Source organism: Macaca thibetana, chromosome 6, assembly GCF_024542745.1.
Source record: "Macaca thibetana thibetana isolate TM-01 chromosome 6, ASM2454274v1, whole genome shotgun sequence".
Taxonomy (NCBI): Eukaryota; Metazoa; Chordata; class Mammalia; order Primates; family Cercopithecidae; genus Macaca; species Macaca thibetana.
This window is the reverse complement of record NC_065583.1, coordinates 2505102-2526961: the sequence shown is the minus strand read 5'-3', so window position 1 is coordinate 2526961 and position 21860 is coordinate 2505102. Positions and strand designations below refer to the sequence as shown.

The 21860-nt window shown below is 55.1% G+C and overlaps 1 protein-coding gene and 1 long non-coding RNA gene across 46 annotated transcripts in view; both read right to left on the bottom strand.

The window, feature by feature from the left end:
• The window catches only part of ADAMTS2 (ADAM metallopeptidase with thrombospondin type 1 motif 2), a 236971-nt gene that overhangs the window by 65639 nt on the left and 149472 nt on the right, over positions 1-21860 (bottom strand). The window contains exon 4 of the mRNA XM_050794432.1: positions 7887-7970. Coding sequence (XP_050650389.1) covers positions 7887-7970 — 84 coding nt within the window. The remainder of the gene's footprint in view (positions 1-7886; positions 7971-21860) is intronic.
• Positions 1092-5892, bottom strand: LOC126956939 (uncharacterized). 45 transcript variants are annotated; one of them, XR_007726578.1, is made up of 10 exons: positions 4452-5892; positions 4220-4250; positions 3704-3734; positions 3477-3512; positions 3322-3383; positions 3255-3290; positions 2301-2331; positions 1946-2042; positions 1494-1582; positions 1092-1390 (listed from the first exon to the last, which is right to left on the bottom strand). It is a non-coding gene; the product is annotated as an uncharacterized LOC126956939 (long non-coding RNA). The 45 variants fall into 45 exon arrangements; XR_007726569.1 differs by lacking the exons at positions 3477-3512; positions 4452-5892 and adding exons at positions 3797-3823; positions 3922-3956 and having other exon boundaries at positions 4220-4301; XR_007726563.1 differs by lacking the exon at positions 4452-5892 and adding an exon at positions 3895-3956 and having other exon boundaries at positions 4189-4272.

The following is a 21860-nucleotide window of genomic DNA, read 5'->3' as shown; positions in this document are numbered from 1 at the left end:
GATGGTCTCCATCTCCTGACCTTGTGATCCGCCCGCCTCGGCCTCCCAAAGTGCTGGGATTACAGGCGTGAGCCACCGCACCTGGCCAACAGGAGCCGGTGATATTCTCAGAAGTGCACATGGGATCGTGTCACTCTGCTTAAAGCTGCCCTCATGGGCAAGTCAAACCCCTTGGCAGGCGACACAGATCTGCTCTGCTTCTTGCGATCTGCTCCTTCCGGCGTCTTTGGCATTGGGTCTGCTCTTCCTGTCCCTGTGCTCCTCCTTCTGGGTTCAGGTGCCCTCCCTCCCCTCCCAGCCTGTGAGCTCGGAGCATCTCTGTGCTGGTCACTTCACTGAACCATCTTCAGGTCGGGGTGGAACGGTCACTTCCTCCCGTTGCTTTTCCTGACCTTGCAAGGAAAGATGCCTGCCCCGCATCTCCTCCATCCAGCCCTGAGCCCTGGTACAACTGTTTCCTTGTCTAGATCGCCCTTCTGGAAGCGGTCCCCTGAGGACAGGGACCCTGCCAGGGAATATTCCCAGCACAGCACTTCCCACACAGAAGCCCTTCACACAGTATTTGTTAGAGGATGAGTTTTGTCATTTGGGAACTGATGTGATGAACTGTATGAATAGATTTCCTGATATTAAACAATCTCCACATTCCTAGGATAAGCCCTAGTTGGTCACGGTGGAAGTTTCTCTTTATGCGTTATTCAATTAAACTCTTAATGCCTTGGCATTTTTACTTCTATTTTCAGAAGCGAGACAGGTCTGTACTTTGTCCTGACGGGCTACCTCTGGCATCTGGGTGTAAGGGTCCCATTGACTACGAAAGATACATTGGGTAGATTTCAGAATACATGAGTTTACGGAGTATTGCATTAGTCTTGCTTGATAATGAGTATGCAAATGAGTATGAATGCACTGGCAAAACTTTGGAAAAGGTGAAGAACTTGAGTTCCCTCCATGGTTATGGGACTTATGATGTATTCTCCATTTTTTGGAGTCAGCTTTGAAATATTCACATGTCCCCAGGAAATCCTCAGTTTCCCCAGGATCTCCACGTCCCTGGCACAGAGATCCTCAAATTCTCACCTTCAGGGTCTGACTCTCTTCTGCAAATGTTCTGACTGTGGTCACATACTCCTTCTACCTACCCGACTGCGGTCACATACTCCTTCTACCTACCCGACTGCGGTCACATACTCCTTCTACCTACCCGACTGCGGTCACATACTCCTTCTACCTACCCGACTGCGGTCACATACTCCTTCTACCTACCCGACTGCGGTCACATACTCCTTCTACCTACCCGACTGCGGTCACATACTCCTTCTACCTACCCGACTGCGGTCACATACTCCTTCTACCTACCCGACTGCGGTCACATACTCCTTCTACCTACCTGACTGCGGTCACATACTCTACTCCTTCGACCTACCTGACTGTGGTCACATACTCCTTCTACCTACCCGACTGCGGTCACATACTCTACTCCTTCTACCTACCTGACTGTGGTCACATACTCCTTCTACCTACCCGACTGCGGTCACATACTCCTTCTACCTACCCGACTGCGGTCACATACTCCTTCTACCTACCCGACTGCGGTCACATACTCTACTCCTTCGACCTACCTGACTGTGGTCACATACTCCTTCTACCTACCTGACTGCGGTCACATACTCTACTCCTACCTACCTGACTGTGGTCACATACTCCTTCTACCTACCTGACTGTGGTCACATACTCTACTCCTTCTACCTACCCGACTGCGGTCACATACTCTACTCCTTCTACCTACCTGACTGTGGTCACATATTCCTTCTACCTACCTGACTGTGGTCACATACTCCTTCTACCTACCCGACTGCGGTCACATACTCTACTCCTTCTACCTACCTGACTGTGGTCACATACTCCTTCTACCTACCTGACTGCTGTCACATACTCCTTCTACCTACCTGACTGCGGTCACATACTCCTCCTACCTACCTGACTGTGGTCACATACTCCTCCTACCTACCTGACTGTGGTCACATACTCCTCCTACCTACCTGACTGTGGTCACATACTCCTTCTACCTACCTGACTGTGGTCACATACTCCTTCTACCTACCCGACTGTGGTCACATACTCCTTCTACCTACCCGACTGCGGTCACATACTCTACTCCTTCTACCTACCTGACTGTGGTCACATACTCCTTCTACCTACCCGACTGTGGCCACATACTCTACTCCTTCTACCTACCCGACTGTGGCCACATACTCCTTCTACCTACCTGACTGTGGTCACATACTCCTTCTACCTACCCGACTGTGGTCACATACTCCTTCTACCTACCTGACTGTGGTCACATACTCTACTCCTTCTACCTACCTGACTGTGGTCACATACTCCTTCTACCTACCCGACTGTGGTCACATACTCCTTCTACCTACCCGACTGCGGTCACATACTCTACTCCTTCTACCTACCTGACTGTGGTCACATACTCCTTCTACCTACTTGACTGTGGTCACATACTCCTTCTACCTACCCGACTGTGGTCACATACTCCTTCTACCTACCTGACTGCGGTCACATACTCCTTCTACCTACCTGACTGTGGTCACATACTCCTTCTACCTACCCGACTGTGGTCACATACTCCTTCTACCTACCTGACTGTGGTCACATACTCCTTCTACCTACCCGACTGTGGTCACATACTCTACTCCTTCTACCTACCTGACTGTGGCCACATACTCCTCCTACCTACCTGACTGTGGTCACATACTCTACTCCTTCTACCTACCTGACTGTGGTCACATACTCTACTCCTTCTACCTACCTGACTGTGGTCACATACTCTACTCCTTCTACCTACCTGACTGTGGCCACATACTCCTCCTACCTACCTGACTGTGGTCACATACTCTACTCCTTCTACCTACCTGACTGCGGTCACATACTCTACTCCTTCTACCTACCTGACTGCGGTCACATACTCCTTCTACCTACCTGACTGTGGTCACATACTCCTTCTACCTACCCGACTGTGGTCACATACTCTACTCCTTCTACCTACCTGACTGTGGTCACATACTCCTTCTACCTACCCGACTGTGGTCACATACTCCTTCTACCTACCCGACTGTGGTCACATACTCTACTCCTTCTACCTACCCGACTGTGGTCACATACTCCTTCTACCTACCCGACTGTGGTCACATACTCCTTCTACCTACCCGACTGTGGTCACATACTCTACTCCTTCTACCTACCTGACTGTGGTCACATACTCTACTCCTCCTACCTACCTGACTGCGGTCACATACTCCTTCTACCTACCCGACTGCGGTCACATACTCCTCCTACCTACCTGACTGCGGTCACATACTCCTTCTACCTACCTGACTGTGGTCACATACTCCTTCTACCTACCCGACTGTGGTCACATACTCCTTCTACCTACCTGACTGTGGCCACCTACTCCTTCTACCTACCTGACTGTGGTCACATACTCTACTCCTCCTACCTACCTGACTGCGGTCACATACTCCTTCTACCTACCTGACTGTGGTCACCTACTCCTCCTACCTACCCGACTGTGGTCACATACTCTACTCCTTCTACCTACCTGACTGTGGTCACATACTCCTTCTACCTACCCGACTGTGGTCACATACTCCTTCTACCTACCTGACTGTGGCCACCTACTCCTCCTACCTACCCGACTGTGGTCACATACTCCTCCTACCTACCTGACTGCAGTCACATACTCCTTCTACCTACCTGACTGTGGTCACATACTCCTTCTACCTACCTGACTGTGGTCACCTACTCCTCCTACCTACCCGACTGTGGTCACATACTCTACTCCTTCTACCTACCTGACTGTGGTCACATACTCCTTCTACCTACCCGACTGTGGTCACATACTCCTTCTACCTACCCGACTGTGGTCACATACTCCTCCTACCTACCTGACTGCAGTCACATACTCCTTCTACCTACCCGACTGTGGTCACATACTCTACTCCTTCTACCTACCTGACTGTGGTCACATACTCCTTCTACCTACCCGACTGTGGTCACATAGTCTACTCCTTCTACCTACCTGACTGTGGTCACATACTCCTTCTACCTACCCGACTGTGGTCACATACTCTACTCCTTCTACCTACCTGACTGTGGTCACATACTCCTTCTACCTACCCGACTGTGGTCACATACTCCTTCTACCTACCCGACTGTGGTCACATACTCCTCCTACCTACCTGACTGCAGTCACATACTCCTTCTACCTACCCGACTGTGGTCACATACTCTACTCCTTCTACCTACCTGACTGTGGTCACATACTCCTTCTACCTACCCGACTGTGGTCACATACTCTACTCCTTCTACCTACCTGACTGTGGTCACATACTCCTTCTACCTACCCGACTGTGGTCACATAGTCTACTCCTTCTACCTACCTGACTGCGGTCACATACTCCTTCTACCTACCTGACTGCGGTCACATACTCCTTCTACCTACCTGAGGCAGTTAAGGAAAAAAAAGGAAAGAAAAAGAAAAGGCTTAGGGCTGGGACAATGTAGCATAGAGCCTGCTAAGGAACAGTTAATAAAGGAGGCTTTATTCCATGAAGTACTCAAGACTGGGAAGGAGCAGACACTTTCGAGGCCAACTAAGACCCAAAGCTTTGCCAGCACTGGTACGCGATTAACCCTAGCCGATTACAAAAGTTTTCTTTTTAAACAATATAGGAGCAACCCGCGGGGGAAATGCAAGCTGCCACCTGGAACCCAGACCAATCAACGGGATAATCTTTTCTCCCCTTTCTAGCCCCAGGACTAGGAGTTTCCCATTTCTGGAAACTTCCAAAAGAGGATATAACTCTGTCCATCTCTCATGCCAAAGACTTGAAAATTCCTAAAACACCAGAGGATCCTGGCCAGGGAGGGACAGGCGGGAAGGCCGGAACAGAGAACTCCAGTGGAGGCAGGCAGAGAGCCACATGGGATAGTCCAAAGACCCCCCTCCTGTGAAAGGAGAGCTGGAACCAGATTGCTGGGCTGGGGCCCACCCCCAGGCCCTGCATCTGTGTGGTCCAAAGCCCACTGCCACAGACCTGGGATAGAGGGCTCAGCAAGCCTCCCTCTGCGCTCCCAGCCAGCATTCACTGGCAGAGGAGGCCCTGCATATCCCTCCTCCACTGACCACCCCTGGGCCTCCAAAGCGGCCGGCTGCAGAGAGCCTCCCAACAGCTTCCCAGCGGGCAGATGGCCCTGAATGCTTTCCTTTCTGCCAGAAGAAACATCTTGTTGTAGTCACATTACGTGTACTCTTTCTGATCTTTTAGTTTGTGCCTTCTCTCTTTTTTTCTAGATTAAATAGGCCAGAGGGTTGCTTTTTCCAAAGCTCTCTTATTCCTTGATTCTATGTGTTTCTTCTGTTTTCTAATGTATCTGTTTCTGCTTTTTCTGAATTATTTCCTTATGTTTGCTTTCCTTAGGTTTTTGGTTTTGCTGCTGCTGAAATTCATTCAAATGTATTGAGTTGAAGGCAGGGCTAATGTGTGTCAAACACATCACCCAAGGAAGAAGCTTTTGGAAAATATCTGTGAATTTGCCTCTGAATACAGCTTTAACCACATTCCATAAGATTTGACAGTAGTGCTCTCGTTTTTATTAATGTTCCAAACAGTCTGTAACTGCAATCCTAATATACTCTTGCCTTGCTCTGTTGCCCAGGCTGGAGTGCAGTGGCGTGATCTCAGCTCACTGCAACCTCTGTCTCCTGGGTTCAAGCAATTCACCCACCCCAGTCTCCCAAGTAGCTGGGACTACAGGCACATGCCACCACACCCAGCTAATTTTTGTATTTTTTTGGTAAAGACAGGGTTTTACCACGTTGGCCAGGCTGGTCTTGAACTCCTGACCTCAAGTGATCTACTCACCTTGGCCTCCCAAAGTGCTAGGATTACAGGTGTGAGTGACCGTGCCCGGTCCCTAGCAGGTTTTTTTTTTTTTTTTTTTAAGTTTTCAAATGAATTTTATTTTTTTAGGTTTATAAATTCTGCTGCCCCCACCCCTAGTTTTAGGCATTTCATCAGAGAACATGGACGAAATCGTTTTTGCTGTATAAAATTCACATTTTCTTTATGACCCAAAACACTTCTATAATTTTTAAGTGTTTTACGATTCCTCAGAAAGAAGGTACATCCTTTTTTCTGTAGAGCAAGGGAAACGGTGATATAACCACTAATTTAACTTTACTCATTGTGTCATTCAAAAACTCTATGCCTTATTAGCATCTAATCTGTGAAAGGCTTTGGAAAGGGTATCAGAGACTCTCATAGTTAGGTTTTTGCCAACTTCCCCTTGGTTCCAAGGATCTGCTTTGGGATGTTTTGTGTTCTCTTGGGGTGCATGAAGGCCTGTAACTGGCATCCGCCCTGTGGGTGCCTTTGGTCACTGTGCAATGAGGTGCTTGGTGGGTGTAGGGAAGTGGCCCCAAACCTACTTAGTATTCCTGGGATCCCTTCTGCCACCGGAGCCCTTCGTCGTCATTTTCACGTCGCGTGCCTTGTAAGTTGCACGCAGTTTTTTATTTTTTGAGACTGAGATTCTCTTTGAACAGAGTTCAACCTTTATGTAATTATCTGATGTGTTTGATCCTATTATGATTTGATTTTCTATGCACAGTCAGACCGCAGGCTTGAATTCAGCTGTCTGAGTGAGAAGCCTGACTCCTCAGGTGCTGGGTGGCCCTGGCTGCTGACCTGGGCCTGCCACTAAGTCACATTAAGCCTTGGTGTTCTTATCTGTGAAATGGGCAGAGTCACAGCGTGCACCCCTCCATCTGCCCTGTAGATTAAGGCATTCATCCGTGCAAAGTGCTTCCCACACGGCTGGTACAGGCACTTCGCAGTCCACACTGGCCGCACCGTGGGGCTCCTCTCCTCCTCTATCTCCGTCTGCACGACATCCTGTGTTCCATCCCAGGTCACTGTCCCTGGCGGCTACACACCCATGCCCACTGCCAGGAAAGGGTGTCCCAGGTTTGGCTGCAAAAGGAAATGGGACGGGCAAGAGGGCCCAGCGGGGACAGCAGCTGAGGCCAGAGGAGAGGAGGCCACAGATTTGATACAGGGACAGGAGTCCACGGGAGGGTCGTGTAAACCACGTGTTTCTGAGGCTTTGACATCCGAACCTTGCTGACTCCGGAGGGACGGCCCCCACCACCAGTGGTAAGCAATGCTTAGAGACAGGAAACAACTCATCCACGGGCACATTCTTCAGATACAAACCAACCAATCCAGCGCCCATGTCCCCAGCCACCTCCTTGTCAGACTTCGCACTCTGAGCCACTGTCCACCTGCCCTCATTACCCAGGGCCAGGTATCAGAAAACTCAGGACCGCTCCACTCCCCAGAGCCCTGCTGGAATTATTCAAACTGGCCGGCCTGAAGCCAGCTCACCCTGCTGGAATTATTCAAACTGGCCGGCCTGAAGCCAGCCCACCCTGTCTCCGCTGGTCCTTCCTGCAGAAACAACACGGACTCAGGCCGCTGTTTACCCAACTCCCTCTGCCTCCTGACCAACCCTGGTGCCTCCCTGTGTGACCCCCGCGGCCTGGTATGTCTCTTCCTCTAGGGATCTGGGAGTAACAGACTCTTTTCAGTGAACGATAGTAATGGCCACATTTTTAAAACTAGCGGTGAAAGGGAGCAGGATCTAGGGGCGGCTCATGAGTGTCTTGTTTCTTATAGGAACCTCAGGGGAGGCAGGGAGAGGCAGGGGGGTTCTGGCAAATGCAAACGCTCTCCCAGGAGGCCCATGCCTCCCCCCCGGGCCCCTCACTCTGCGTGGGTGGAGGCAGGCCCGGCTGGCCACAGTGCACTCACCTTCCCATAGCTTAGGAGGATGATCCGCACCAGGACCACATTGATGTGGGCACCCAAGGACTCGTCATGGTAGATTTCATTGACCTGAAAGAAACAGGGAGGCGTCAGCGGGAACCACAGGTCCTAGAACCGGCTCTGGCTCTGCCAATGGGATGACCCCCCAACCGGCTCTCAGGCCTGGGACCCCCACCCGCTCCTTCCTCTTCCCATGCTTTCCAGCCAGGCATCACTGTCATCTGGGAGCCACCTTGTGACCCTTCCCTCATTGTCCCCTACCCCCTGCCCCTCCAGGCCGCCCCCACTGCCTGCTGGGATCACTGCAGCTCTTTCCTGAGCAACCCCACCCACCAGCCCAGGGATTCCTCGCCTGGGGCCTGAACATGGAACGTGGGCAGGGAAAGCAGCCCTACACTTGCTGTGGCTTCCAACTGAAACACGACCTTCCCTTCAACAGTGAATGTGGGCAACGGGCCCCCGGGGCACAGGCAGGGCTCCCCCGGGGCACAGGCGGGGCTGGGACTGGCCCTGGAAGAAGTCACTCCAAGCTGTTGCTGGTGGGTGTGGGGGTTACCTACGAGCATCGCTGCTTGGAAATGGGGGCGGTTCTAGGCCCACCACCAGGTATAATGTTTTAACATGTTAATTAAAAGCTCATTATTGCATCCCCAACGTGCTCTCCCTGTTCTGTTTTGATGGCGGGAGCTCCTGTAATCGCCATCCTCTGTACTTATCACAGTGGGTTTTTTTTTTTTTTTTTTTTTTTTGAGACGGAGTCTCGCTCTGTGGCCCAGGCTGGAGTGTGGTGGCGCGATCTCGGCTCACTGCAAGCTGTGCCTCCCAGGTTCACGCCATTCTCCTGCCTCCGCCTCCCAAGTAGCTGGGACTACAGGCGCCGCCACCACGCCCGGTTAATTTTTTGTATTTTTAGTAGAGACGGGGTTTCACCGTGTTAGCCAGGATGGTCTCGATCTCCTGACCTCATGATCCGCCTGCCTTGGCCTCCCAAAGTGCTGGGATTACAGGCCTGAGCCACCGCACCCGGCCCACAGTGGTATTCTTACATGTGTTTCATTCTTCCCATTTAAAACCATTATTCTGAGCAGGTGCCAATGGGCTTCAGCAGATGTCAAAGGGATCCATGGCACGAAAACAGGGGGTGAACTCCCCTTCCACAGAACACAGCCAGCAAGACCCTCCAGAAACACAGGTCATGTTACCCCGGGCTGGAGGCTGTTAAGGGCTTCCTTCGCACTGAGCCCCCACCCTCCAGCTTCCCACCACACACACCCAGGACCCTCCCTAGCACAGCCCCCTCCCTGTCACCTCCTTTGTTGGTTGACCAAAGCCTACTCCTCCTTGAGGCCAGCTCAGCGGTCACTTCCCCCTGGAAGGCCCCCTGCAGGCCTGATCCGCTCCTCATCAAGTACAAGGTGTATTATTCCTGGAGCCCTCTGTGTGCCCCTCGTGGGCTGGGCAGCCACCTGCATCCTCCCTGCTTGCACGCCCAGGGCCAGGCTGAGCAGCGCCTGGCAGGTACTCAGGGATACCCGCTGACAGGCTCAAGACATTGGCACCATCAGGAAGTGGAGAAGCAGGAACTGGCCACGCACCCCTCCCCACGTGCAGACCGAGCCCAGGGGCTGCTGACGGGCTCCAGACATGGCCAAGACATGCTTCCCGGAGCCTGCTGCCACGTCAGGCCAGCACACACTGCTGCACTCCAATCTGTAGAGCCTCCATCTGAGCAACAGTCATTGCTACCTCGAAACAGTGGGGAGGCACCTCAGGAAACCTGAGGGTTAACAAGGAGAATCACATCATGATGGATGGGTGGACAGGCACACAGGGCATGCAAGACAAGGATCCTGGGGCCCGCTGGCATTGGTGCTGGGAACAAAGATGGCACCAATCGTGGGGCAGGGTTCGTGAGCATGCAGGCCCCTGCTAAGGGGACCATCCAGCCCCAGCACAGCTCCTCCCAGCAACTGCTGCCCAGCAAATCTACGTCTGATTGTAAATGGGCTCCCACAAGTCTCCCTTCTCTTTCCTATAGGCAAGGGACGACTCATCAGACCCACAGGAGCTCTGAGCCGTGGGTGTCTGGGGAGGGTGGGTCGGCAACCCCTGTGGGCGCTGAGGGTTATCCTCTAGACCCCCAGGGACCCATCTTGCCCCTGCGGCTGACAAGGTGGAGCTCTGAGGAGGGCACCCAGGTCCCCAGGAAGCCTTGCCATTTGGCCGTCGCCCTCCGTTTCCTCTGTAAAATGAGGATGCTGCCCCCCATCACAAAGCTGTTGTGGGGATGAAATCTCCAATGGAATGGTGCTTGTGCAAACAATGAAATGGTTTCTTCTTCACTGCTGGTAAACCATCGTGCCCTGCAGCGCCCTGCGAGGTGCTGGGGGTAGGGTATGCACCCCTGAACCACAGAAGTCCTTGCCCAGCTTTGAGGGTCAGACTAGATTTTTTAGTCCCTGCTGGCACAGTAGCCTTAAAAGCCAGTTTTTCTTAAGAAAGAAGGGGTTTCTTTAACTGTCCACAGTATCGCTTTCTCTATCACAACAGAGCCTGGCCAGCTTGGCTCACGGAGTCTGACTGTAGAAATGAAGACCTTGACGGAGGGAAGGTCCCACTGCAGCTGACGGGAGCAGAACGGAGGGGAGGGGAGGGGAGGGGAAAGGCCAGGGACAAGGGGCCCGGCTTCTCCTCATCCCCAACCCCAACCTCACAGGTCATACAGAACAGTCCTGACATCTGAGAAGGAAGGAAAAGCGAGAGAGCTTGATCCTGGCTGCTGCCTGGGACCTGAGAGGGGACAAGTTCCTAGCGGTAGGAGTGGCTTCCCGGGCCCGAGTGGAGGCCCAGCCTGCTCAGGCCTGAGAGGGCGGCCCAGGTCCCAGCTGTGCGTGGCAGATGCCAGGGTCCCCTGCACCCCAGGGACACACAGGCAAGACAGCTGGGGACTGGCTTGCGGTTTACCTGGCTCTAGGGGGCACCGCCAGGCTCCAGAGCAAGCCCAGAGGACACTGGCCTACAAGAGAGGGAGGCAAGCCTACTCGCAAGGCTGCTGCAAAGAGGACACGCCCCTACTGCCCCCACCAGTCCTCTGCCTGCAAATCGGGCTTTTGGGAGGTAATTAGGGGTAGATGAGTTCGTGGGGGTGGGACCCTCATGATAGGGCTAGTGTCCTATAGGAACAGACACCAGAGAGCCTGCGTCCTCTCTCTCTGCCATGGGAGGACCCAGCAAGAAGGTGGCTGTCTGCAAACCAGGAAGAGGGTCCTCACTGGGGAATGACCCAGCTGGCAACACGATCTTTAAATTCTTAGTCCCCAGAACTGTGGGAAATGATTTCCTGTGATGCAAGCCCCTGGGTCTATGGCACTTTGTTATACCAGCCCAAGCGGAATGAGACAAAGGCTTTATGGGGAAGAGACGGAGCCACCTCCCGCAGGCCAGACTGTAGCCTTCCTTCTATCCTGGGGCTGAGTGCCTGAGATGAGGGCAGTACCAGATATAGGAACGAAAGCAAGCCCCAGCCAGCTGCGGTGGCTCACGCTTGCAATCCCAGCACTTTGTAAGGCCGAAGCAGGTGGATCACCTGAGGTCAGAAGTTCAAGACCAGCCTGGCCAACATGGTGAAACCCTGTCTCTACTAAAAATACAAAATTAGCCAGGCATGGTGGCGGGCGCTTGTAATCCCAGCTGCTCGGGAGGCTGAGGCAGAAGAATCACTTGAATCCAGGAGGTGGAAGTTGCAGTGAGCCGAGACTGCGCCATTGCACTCCAGCCTGAGCGACAGAGCGAGACTGTCTCATAAAAAAAAGAATGAAAGAAAGTTGCATTTTTTCCCCCATGGTTGAGCCTAAGGTGTAAATGCCAACCTCACCATCCACACAGACCCTCAGCATAGCCACAGGTCCCTCACAGGTTCTCAATGGGACTTCTCAAACTGAACTGACCCTGGCCTCTCGTGCAGCCCACCACACCCTGGGACCCAGAATGGCCTGGGCGAGGCTGGCCTGGTCTCTCCTTCCCCACTGGCCTGAGGCTGGCACCCAGCAGAGCCACTGCGTCACCATGAATTGTGGCTCTGAGTGGATCAGAACCAGTACAGAGCCAGCCCTCCTGCCAGGAGGCGGAGAGGGACACTCAGATGCCACAAGACCAGCTCCAGGATCATGGGCCTTGAGGGAAAGGCAGGGAACCAGAGGACATATTAGTGGGAATCTGCCCACTGGGGCCTGGGTCCCCCTAAGGATGTGGCATGTCATGAGACCTGAGAAACAGAACAGGTTAGCTCAGCAAAGCAGGCTGGCACTCCCGGCAGAGGAGGCAGCCCATGCGAACCTCCCAGGGTTGGAAGCAGCGAGGCACCTTCCAAGCACGGAGGGGATGCGGAAGGGACGCTCCAGCAGAGGATGTGGGAGGGGAGCACTGAGGCCAGACCACAAGGTCAGGAGGATTTTAAATCCACTCTAAGAGCAATGGGAGAACACGGAGGAAGGATGATGGCAGTGCATTTAAGAAGCTTACACCAGGTGTCTTATGGAAAGTAGATGGAAGGGGTCATGATGTGGGAATGTGGGGTTCAGCTTTGGGGATGAGTGCAGAGAAGGGACAGATGTGAGGGATGATGTGGATTGGAATGGGGGTCATCGGCCCGCCTGAGCAGGTGGAGGCTGGGGCTCTGGGAAGGGCGTGCTGGCAGCTCCCACAGGGCGGAGGGAGGAGAGGCGGGGCTGGCTCTCTCCTGGCTCCTGGCCAGGCCCTGCCCCTCAGGACACAGGATCTTCCGCTCTCCTAGCACTGCCCCTGGGGCCGAAGGTGGCAGCTCTCATCTCAGGAAGGAACCTCGTGTCCTTCTGGAACATTGGGAAGATCTAATCCTGCTCCCTGATTTGGGACAGGAGGCGACCAACCATTCCAAAAGCCCTGCCGCCGGGCATCGAACTCCCTGGGACAGACCCTCAGGCTCACATTCTGCTTGGAGGTGGGGTCGAGGCGGCTGAGCCCAGGGTGTCAGGCTGCTAGGCGTGGGGCCCTGGCTGGGGAGCCCCACTGTGGGGCTGTTTGCCAGCAGCCAGCTCCCACCTCCTGCGCTGGGTGCCCTGGCCCTGGCCTCTGGAAGCCTCAGATGATTCGGAGATGAACTGGGGTCCCCCGGCTGCTAAGAAGCTGGAGAGGGGTTACCTTCAAATGCTCCCAGCAGGTAGCCAGGAGGAAGGAGGCCGGGCCGCAGCCAAGGCCCCCTCGTGAAGGCTCCCTCTGCGAGCCCTCCCCGGCAGCCTTCCACTGTGGTGTGCTCTCCCTGATCCTCTCCCCAGGAAGCCTCTGTCCTTCCTCTCTTCCACACCAGAGCAGCACACTGTGCCCCAGGCATCCCTCCTCTCTGCAGGCAGGCCTGAGCGAAGCCATGGTGGGGCTTGTGATGGCCTCCTGGCTCCTCTGGGCGGCCGCTGGGCCTGGAATCCTGTTCCAGAGCCCTCACCATGGTCCCTCCCAGCAGTCAGGAACCCCATGGGGCACTGTGGCCCAGAGACCACTGACCGCTGGCCTGGGTGGTTCTCCTGCCCCTGCCTGTGCTGTGGCAAAGTCCAGCCCACAGTCCGGGGCTGGGCTCCTTCTGCTGTCTGGCCTCTCAGTTTCCGTAGGTTAATACGATACATCAGGAACAGACATGGCGGGCGGGCAGGCAGGGTCTGTGGGGCGTGAGATGCAGGGGCGCTCCACAATGTCCTTGTCCTCCACAGGCCTGAGGAGTGAGCCCCGTCCCGTCCCCCTCTACCATCCCAGGGCTCTACGTGCTTTTCAGGGGGCTGCAAAATTGCCACCGTTTGCTGCGCAGCCCTGGCCCCTCACAGGTTCTCAGTGGGACTTCTCAAACGGAACCTGGGCACGGGAACCACTGCAAGAAATCAGTGCAATTCTCGACAAAACACTGGCATCCTCAACAAGGACACAGCTGCAACATTTCTGCAGAGCAGAGGGTTGACTGATGTGGCAAAAAGAGCAACTGAAGACAGAAGGTGGCCTCCACGTGCCTGCCTCCCTCACATCCCCGGCCCCACCCACTTTCCCCTGGCCCCACCCACTTTCTCTCCCAGACAGGAGACAGGTGGTAGGGCTCCCCAACAGCTCCCCTCATGTCCTCCCCACCGCCCCCGACACACACACCATTCTTCACTACGATCACCCCGAGGAACAGATCTCACCTTCCCTGTCCGCTGTCTAAAACCCTCAATGGCTCCCCAGTGCCTTCAGAGGCAGGGCCCAGCCACTCTGCCTGCCATTCAGAGCCCTTTCCACGCTGGCCCTGTCTAGCTTCTCCATGCCCTACTTCAGATACTTCCCCACACGGCACCCTTGCTCCTGACAGCCCAGCCAGCCTTCCCCAGAGCCGGCTGCCCTCTCCTGCTGCCTGTGCATTGGTTCAGACTTGGAATCCTCACTCTCCCTGACCAGCCCCTGAATTCTTTAGATATCTCAAGAGCATTTGAAAAAAAAAAAGACTCATCCCAAAAAATATATTTAAAAGGAAGGAGGCAGTGACCACCTTGCTTAAACCCTTCCTACCCAAGGCGTGAGACCACAGTTCCTGGCATGACCTCCAGGACAGGAGGTCTGCTGCATCTTCTCAGGCTGCCCTGGCCCTGCTCCCTGCGCTCCAGCGGCTAGCCTGGCTGCTCCTTGCACAGGGAGCCTGTCTCCACCTCAGGAACTTTGGACTTGCAGTGCAACTGCTCCCAGCAGTGTCTGGCCCACAGTAGGTGCTCAATAAACAGTTGTTGAATGAATGGAGTGAATCACTTTGAAGATATGGAATAACCAGAAATGGGCCAAATGTATGACCCAGCATAGGCCGGTGACCCCTGTCACGGGGAAGCCCCTAGCTAAGGCCTCGCCTCGGCTACCCCCAGCAGCCCTGGGGCCTCCCCCGCATCCACCCTCCCCAAGGCCTGTGTGTGCTGGGGGGAAGCAGCTCTGCTTTCCCAGGTTGCAGGGGGAGGGGAAGCCCAGGGACGATGCCCTTGAGTCCTGTCTGCGAAATTGATCCTGGAATCTTTAAACCTCGGGGGGAAATGTTCAAAGCCGCAGCCATCTTTGTGCGGAGAGAGGCCAAAGGCTCTCTTGTTTGGGGAAATACATTGTAATGTGCCCTTCGCTTATGCAAAGATGCAGCCAAGTTTCTGTTCTGGAATAGACAATGAGGAAGGAGCGGCTCTGCATGACAATGTAAAAGTTTGCCTCCGCTGGTGGCAGTTCCACCGGGGGACGGTGAGCCCTGGGAGGTGGCCTGAGGCTGCCGGGCAGAGGTGAATTTGTCCTCTGCCAAGGCAGGGAAGGTGCAGAAACAGGGAACCGGCTTAGGTTCCCTACTAGGGGAGGCTGCTGGCCCGCCAGCTGCAGGGGAGACGGGCAGGGGCACTGGAACAGCGGCCACCCCAACCTTCAGGAAGGTTCCCATCTCCTTCGCTCGGCTGAGCTTTGGGCCACCAGAGGCAGCCTATGACCCACCGGGCAAAACCATGGCCAGGAGCAAGCCAGGCCTGCAAAGTCTGTCAGAGGCCTGGGGGAGGGGGACCTGCTGCTCTATGACTTCTCTGGGACCCCCTGAAATAAGCGGGGAGAGGGCTGTTCTCTCTGTGGCCCCTTCGGAGGCCAGGCTTGGACCACCGAGGTGGAGGCAGAGAAGAGAGCGCAGCCAGAAGTCAGGGAGAGAGGTCTGCTGGCCTCGGGGAGGAACGTTTCATCTGTGTGCACTGCACACGGTGCCTAAACGGGGCTGCCAGAGCCTGGGCTTATCATGAGAATAAATGTTCCCACGGCATCGCTGCTTCACCCCCTGGCTTCTCAGCAAATGCTTCAGAGGCAATGCGAGAAGAAACATGACTCCTGCTCAAAATATCAAACTATCATGGAATGGAAATGGCCAGGATCAGAATTACTGGGGTCAGATCATACATCAAAAAGCCAGGCGGTCAGAGCCCCCTCCTTCAATACCCAGTGCGAGAACACTCTGCCCAAGGCCACCCCCTCACTCCTCAGGCGCCGTCTCCTGTGCCCGTCCACACTCTGCTGATACCTCTGCAGGTGCCTCGGTGGGGGGGACGGGGCTCCTCCACCCCCAGACCAGCTGATCAATGCACAGAGCCCAGCAGAGGCTAAGAGGCACGTGCTGTGCTCGAGAGATATGTGTGGCACTCCAGCAGGCACGCTGAGAAGACAAATTGCATGACAAACCTTCCCGGGTTTGTACTAACAACTGCAAGAGGCTGCCCCTCCCCCTCTCCGGAGTTTGGGGGGTTAGCAGAGCATTGGGGGCGATATTCCCACTCCGAGGTGGACTGCGTGGTGCCAGCATGGGGATTCTGCCACAATCCTGCCATGTGACTTGGGGCCAGTTACTTAACCTATCTGGGCCTCAGTTTCCTTATCTGTAAAATGGAGATAATAATAGTCCCTGTGTCTCAGGGTTGTTTCAGGTTGAAGCAACAATGAAACTTGTCACACGCATCCGTGTGGAGAGACCACCAAACAGGCTTTGTGTGAGCAATAAAGCTTTTTAATCACCTGGGTGCAGGCGGGCTGAGTCGGTAAAGAGAGTCAGCAAAGCATGGTGGAATTGTCATTAGTTCTTATAGGTTTGGGATAGGTGGTGGAGTTAGGAGCAATTTTTTGTGGGCAGGGGGTGGATCTTACAAAATACATTCTCAAGTGGGGGAGAATATTGCAAAGTACATTCTTAAGGGCAGGGGAGAATATTACAAAGTACTTTCTCCAGGGTGGGGAGGGTGTATCGTACAAAGCACATTCACAAGGGCGGGGGAATATCACAAAGTACTTATCACAAGGGCAGGGAGAGTGTATTGTCACAAAGTCAACTGATTGGTTAGGGTGGGGCGGAAACATCACAATGGGAGATGCCATCAGTTAAGGCAGGAACTGGCTCTTTTCACTTCTTTTATAGATCTTCAGTTGCTTCAGGCCATCTGAATGTATACGTTCAGGTCACAGGGGATATGATGGCTTAGCTTGGTCTCAGAGGCCTGACCCTCCTGTCTTCTTATATTAATAAGAAAAACAAAACAAAATAGTGGTGAAGTGCTGGGGCAGTGAAAATTTTGGGGGGTGGTATGGAGAGATAACGGGCAATGTTTCTCAGGGCTGCCTGGAGTGGGATTAGGGGCAGCGTGGGAACCTATAGTGGGAGAGATTAAACTGAAGAAAGAGTTTGGGGTAACAGGTGATATTGTGGGGTTGTTAAAAGAGTATTTGTTGTTTAGAATGATTGGTGATGGCCTGGATGTGGTTTTGTATGAATTAGAAAATTAAACGGAAGACACAAGGTCCGAATAAAAGGAGAAAAATAGGTATTAGAGGACTAAGAATTGGAAGGACCCAGGGCATCCAATCAGAGAGTACCCAAGGGGCTTCAGCGTAATTATTTGCTTGGTTGGCGAGTTTTTTGGGCTCTATCCTTAAGTTTTTTTATGTTGTCATATACCGGGCCAGATTGATTTAGGTAAAAACAACACCCAGGTGATTAAAAAGCTTTATTGCTCACACAAAGCCTGTTGGTGGTCTCTTCACACGGACGCGTGTGACAAAAGTGAAATCCCCAACACCTAGTACAGGCTCAATGAGGTTGTCATCAAATCGGCTGGGCGTGGTGGCTCATGCCTGGAATCCCAGCACTTTGGGAGGCCAAGGCGGGCGGATCACGAGGTCAGGAGTTCGAGACCATCCTGGCTGACATGGTGAAACCCCGTCTCTACTAAAAATACAAAAAATTAGCCAAGCGAGGTGGCGGGCGCCTGTAGTCCCAGCTACTTGGGAGGCTGAGGCCAGGGAATGGCGTGAACCCGGGAGGCGGAGCTTGCAGTGAGCCGAGATCGTGCCACTGTACTCCAGCCTGGGCGACAGAGAGACACTCCGTCTCAAAAAGAAAAAAAAAAAAAAAAGAAATTGTCATCAAATTACAGGAGGGTCCAATAGCCCAAGCTGTTTCCCTGGGACCCCACAAGCAGAATGGTCCAAGGGGCTTCACCCTTACACCCACCCTGGCTTTCCTCCGGGCCATCACCATGGGGAGGGGTCTGAGTGAACAGCTTGCGCATGTCCCTGTGTTTTCCGGAGCTGGAGGGGCTGCCGTGCCCAGGCCCGTCTGCAAGTGTGACCCAGCCCTGGAGCTCTCCCTGCTGGCTGAGTCGCCTTGGGGAAACAACAGCCATGCCACCACTTAGACTGACCTTCCCACTCGCCGGCCGGACGCCTCATCAGACAGGGAAATGCTGCAGAACGGGGAAGGACCAGTGCTGCTGAGGCCGCAGGACACGGAAGGACACGGCCGAGGCCGCAGGCCAGAGCCCAGTGTCCCCCAGGGGCCTCCTGGCCGCTGCGAGCCACTGACAGGGAAAGGCCGAGAAGAGTCAGGGATTCTGATTCTTGCTGGCAGCGGCTGCGGGACGGCCCTGCCTCCCTGGAACTCTGCTGAGCTTGTCGGCTGTCCCTGGCCACAGAGCCCTGGGGGGCTCAGTGTGGGGTTTCCTTTCAAAGAGGGGCTCCAAGTGTCTAGGACTTGTGCCACCCCCGGCCCTGGCACCCCCCACACGCCCGCCTCAGAGCCTGTGCGGCACGGCCCATCCCCTGTGACTGAGCTCAGTCACCTGGGTACGTTCGGGCACCACCATGTAATTTGAGAACAATGCATTTTTATTCCCCTGCACATCATATTCTGCTGCTGCTCTGTCACCAGTTTGACCTAGGGAAAGAGGGAAGGAAAATGCCGCTATGGGAGGAAAGGGCCGTGGCATCAGGGGACAGGAACGGTGTGGGGGAGGGGGGCGGCGAGCATGCTGCCAGGGCGGGGGGCGGGCTGCTGAGCTCACACCAGGCTTGGAGCCGGAGCCCTATCCCTACCGCTGCCCCTGCCTTAGGGTGAGATGCAGATAGTCCCTGGGGTTCTGAGCTCCACTTCCCACTGAGATGAGACCCTCTGCTGAGGGTGGTGTCCGGTCCACACGGTGGCTAGGCAGGTGGTTAGAATGGAGAGGGATCTCATGTTAATGACTGGGCCTCAGGCAGCACGTGGATGTCCCCAGCTCCAGAGGGGTGTGTGGGGGCTGCAGCAGCTCCTGCTGATGAGGGCCAGGGCGTGGGTAGCTGGCAGTGGCTGGCAGAGGCTGCAGAGCGGGCACCCATCAAGGCATAGGGCTTGGACTGGGCAGGGGTCCAGCACGCCTAAGTGGCCCAGACGTCAGACCTGACCACCTCAGAGCAAAACTGAGGAGGACTCAGGCCAGCCTCCCTACGCCCCAGGCATCCATGCACGATAAGGAAGAAGGGAGGAGCCCTGACAGAGCAGGTACGAACCCCTCAGAGACTGAGAAGGCATGAGAGAGGGCCGCAGGCCATCACCTCGACCTGGGCAGGGGCTCCCAAGGCACTCAGAGCACAGGGCAAGAGTCAGGTGACGGCTGCAAGAAGGGTCCTGCATTACAAGCTCACGGCAAGGGTCGTCCACGGCGAGCACATCCCTCCCTGAAAGTGCAGTCATGCGGGGTGCTTTCCAACACCCAGAGCACAGGCGTTCCAGCGCCTCTTGGGCCAGGCTCACTGCCAGGCGTGGGTGGGAGGTCATGCAGGCTGCACCCAGGCTTCCATCCTCCTGTCTGGCTGCAGGGAAGTCTCCCTTGCTCTGTGAACATTCCCACGGGGCGCCCTATGCTGCCTCGGGTGCTCTCCCATCCCAGTAACTTCCTGGCACCATCATAATCTCCAGTCACCTTCGTTTGTTAGCTGCCTGTCCCTCTCCACTAGACAGGGATTCTTCTGCATCCTTGCTGATGCGTCCTGGGTGCCCGTACTCTCGTGTTTCCCCAGACTTCAGGACCAAGGCCAAGTTCAGCCTCATGTGCCCTCTCCCACCCCCGCGGGCTCCCCAGGGTGGCCAAGGGCTGGCACCTCTTTTGCACAAGCGGCCCCCTCTGTGTGCAGTTGTGCCCTCCCCACTTTCCACTTGGGAAACACCAACTCCGTGACCAAAACCAGCTCAAGGATCCCCCCACTGGGACTATCTCCATAACCAGGTGGAGACAGCTGACCGTCTCCTTTGGCTGCCAAGGCCCTGTCCTCGCTGTGCCAAAGCAAGCAGGTGGCCCCCATGAGAAAAAGCTCATCCAGCACAGGAGCTGGCTGGGGCTGTTCCCAGACACCATGGGCCGAATGAACAACGGCTCGCCTGGCTGGTCGGCTCTGATCTTCTCCGCCTGTGCTGAGTATTTCCCCGTGTGCGGCATCTTTCCCCTCCCACACCCCACAGGTGAGTGTTATCCCCATTGTATCGGTGAGGAAGCCGAGGCACAGAGATTGAGAGGCTCACAGAAGTGGGCGTGGGAGTCAGTACAGAAGCTCTGGTGAGCAATTCGGCAAAGCTGCTGCAACTAGAAACCGTATCCCGGGACCTGGCCATTCAGCTGTCAGCATCGACGACGGAGACACAGCCTCTGCCATAGACGCGAAGGCATGAGGGCACCCAGCCACCAGGAGCTCCACACCCACAGACAGAGCTCATTTTTTTTGGGAGGCTCTGAGATCACAGTTGCTTTATGGGAATTCATTTAGTCACTTATTCATTCAAAATAGATTTACTGGGCGCCTACTACGTGCCTGGCCTTTTCCAGGTACTCAGTGAAAAATCAGGTGGGCAGACCCTCTCTGGGCCCAGTACAAAGTCACCTTTGTGGGAGTCCCTAACCCTCCTGAGACACACCACCAAGGAGACCCCTGGACTGGGGAGCAAGACCCAGGATTGCTTGACGGCAACTCAGCTCAGGGGGCAGCCCGGGAGGGGCCTTGGGAAGTGAGAGCCCGTGCCAGGCCAGCCTGGGAGCCCGGCGCAGCACATCATCGCCTCTGTCTGTGGTTCAGCTGTCACTTCCTTGCTGGAGCCTGCACAAGACAAGCTCTGAGGCTGCCTCAAGCTGTCAGCGGGTGTGCGGACGGCTGGCCCTCCTCGTCCACAGGGACTCAAACCCCCACTCTGACAACCACCAGCTCCCCACGGGAGGCCAAGGACAGGCTGCCGGGAGGCTTCCGCATCAGCTGTCAGGAGGTCTGCGGAGGAGGGAGGAGGTGGGGAGAGGCCCACTTGCGGGGAGGGTGTCGCACATTTCGGGAGGAAGCAGAGGTGAGACCCACCCACAGGACCCCCGTCAGAGTGTTCCTACCTGCTCACCGTCACTGGTCTGTCAGCCTCCCCAAACCTGCTGGAACATATGCTCCCTGCGGTCTGGATCCCGAGCTCACCACGACATCCCCAGCTCCTAAGGCTGCTCTATCCGTGTGCGCTAAAGGAGTGAGTAGGCAGTCGGGCGGCCCTCAGAACAGGACACAGTAGACGCAGAAGCCAAGGCAAAGCAAGAGGCAGAGCGGATGGTCTGTGGGGAGAGGCAGGTGTGGCCAGGAGACTCCAAATGCTGTGGGGAGGTCAGTGAGGCCTGAGATGAGAACCCGTGGAGCGTGCGGGGAGAGGCAGGTGTAGCCAGGAGACTCCAAATGCTGTGGGGAGGTCAGTGAGGCCTGAGATGAGAACCCATGGAGCATGCTAGGGGATTTGGGATCTCTGGATCTTCAGGCCAGAACAGTAGGGGAGGACCAACACAGGGGCCACCTTCCCACAGGTATGTGACTCCATCTGCCGTGCTCTGGCCATGTCTCTCTGAGTCTCAGTGACCTGATGCAGGCAAGGGAACCTCACAGGGCCACCGGGGCAAGGTATGAGGTCCCAGACATGCCTCCTTGCACAGGGTCAGCACGTGCAAAAACAGCAAATGTGAGTTTCCGCCTCCTCAGGTGGGGAGAGGGGCTTCCAAGGATGGAAAGCGTAAGCCCCAAACCTCCCGAGAGAGATGAGTCCGTCTTTGTAGACCACAAAGCAACTTCGCTGCTGCTCTCCAAGCCCCCTAAGCT